General features: G+C 43.5%; 1 protein-coding gene across 1 annotated transcript; it reads right to left on the reverse strand.

Annotated features, from left to right (window-relative positions):
* Positions 1-280: 280 nt before the first annotated feature.
* On the reverse strand, positions 281-1,009 carry LOC129322565 (uncharacterized acetyltransferase At3g50280-like). The gene is made up of 2 exons (XM_054968864.1): positions 807-1,009; positions 281-719 (listed from the first exon to the last, which is right to left on the reverse strand). The coding sequence occupies exons 1-2, from the start codon at positions 1,007-1,009 to the stop codon at positions 281-283; spliced, it is 642 nt and encodes a 213-aa protein (XP_054824839.1).

Raw genomic sequence — 1,009 nt, forward strand, 5'->3', positions numbered from 1 at the left:
TTCGGGAATCGGGATCAAGATTCTGATTTTTTATCACAGATCTCCAAATATGGCTGACGGCAGCTTGCAAAGAGGAGATTTCATTGCTGACCACACCATCGTCTACCACCTCTGATTGAGCTTTTGCTTTGAGTTCAGCGATTTTTTCTCTTTTAAAGTGGAAGATCCTCTTCGAAATGGGAGGTGAAAGAAGAGAATAAACAGATTCATCAAGATAATATTCTTCCATTATTTCTTTGAGTCATATTCATATGGGGCGTTCAATATCAGCAAGAGGAAATCAACGTTCAAATGATGCAAGCTTCAAATCTGACCCTAAGTGGTTCAAACCATCTTGGCTAATCTTAGCCCACGTGTTCAAGAAATTCCAGTATGGCTTGACTTCAACAAGACAATGGTTCATCAAGCAAGCGATGAAGATGCCGTCCACAAGCTCCGTAACTTGAACCGTCATTAATGGGATATGAGTTGCTTCGAAGCTTTTCGATTTGCCAAGTGGGAAGAAGGACTTGATAATTGGAGGAACATAAGTTGGTTCGAGGATGTCGGCCATTGTAGTGTTCTCTGCAATTGCATGAACAAAGCTTGCTCCAGCGTTGTTGCCAGTGACGAAGACAGAAGAGGTGCCACCATCGTGGGCGTCGGGGACAATATATAGCAAGACGGCCAGCGAGCGGCAAGAAGAAGTCGAGGGTGCCAGAAAGAGATTCCTTAAGGTGCTGGATCACTGCGTGTGTGTGATATGAAGAAGAAGACGATGAAGATGATATGGCGGGTTTGTGGAAAGAGGACCTTTTTGACCATACTCGAGAATTATGAAACGAAGCTCCCATGGATTGAGCACAATTCGATTAAGTGAATCACCATTATAAACAAGGCTACGTGCTTGGACCATAGTAGTGGAGATCACTTGGATCGCTGCTATGGGAGGATTTGAGTGTTTTTCTGCAATTGCTAGCTTCAACATCCTGATGTCATTAGTAGATCCTACTGCAGAAGAAACCGACAT

The sequence above is a fragment of the Prosopis cineraria genome, unplaced genomic scaffold (assembly GCF_029017545.1).
Source record: "Prosopis cineraria cultivar Desert tree isolate PC_DT_omini unplaced genomic scaffold, ASM2901754v1 PC10, whole genome shotgun sequence".
Classification (NCBI taxonomy): domain Eukaryota; kingdom Viridiplantae; phylum Streptophyta; class Magnoliopsida; order Fabales; family Fabaceae; genus Prosopis; species Prosopis cineraria.

Bases quoted from the DNA above. Each gene is read 5' to 3' on its own strand.
- LOC129322565 (XM_054968864.1), bottom strand. From the start codon at position 1,009: ATGTCGGTTTCTTCTGCAGTAGGATCTACTAATGACATCAGGATGTTG. The intron at 720-806 runs GTATGGTCAAAA...GCAGTGATCCAG, and splicing joins CTTCGTTTCATAATTCTCGA to CACCTTAAGGAATCTCTTTC.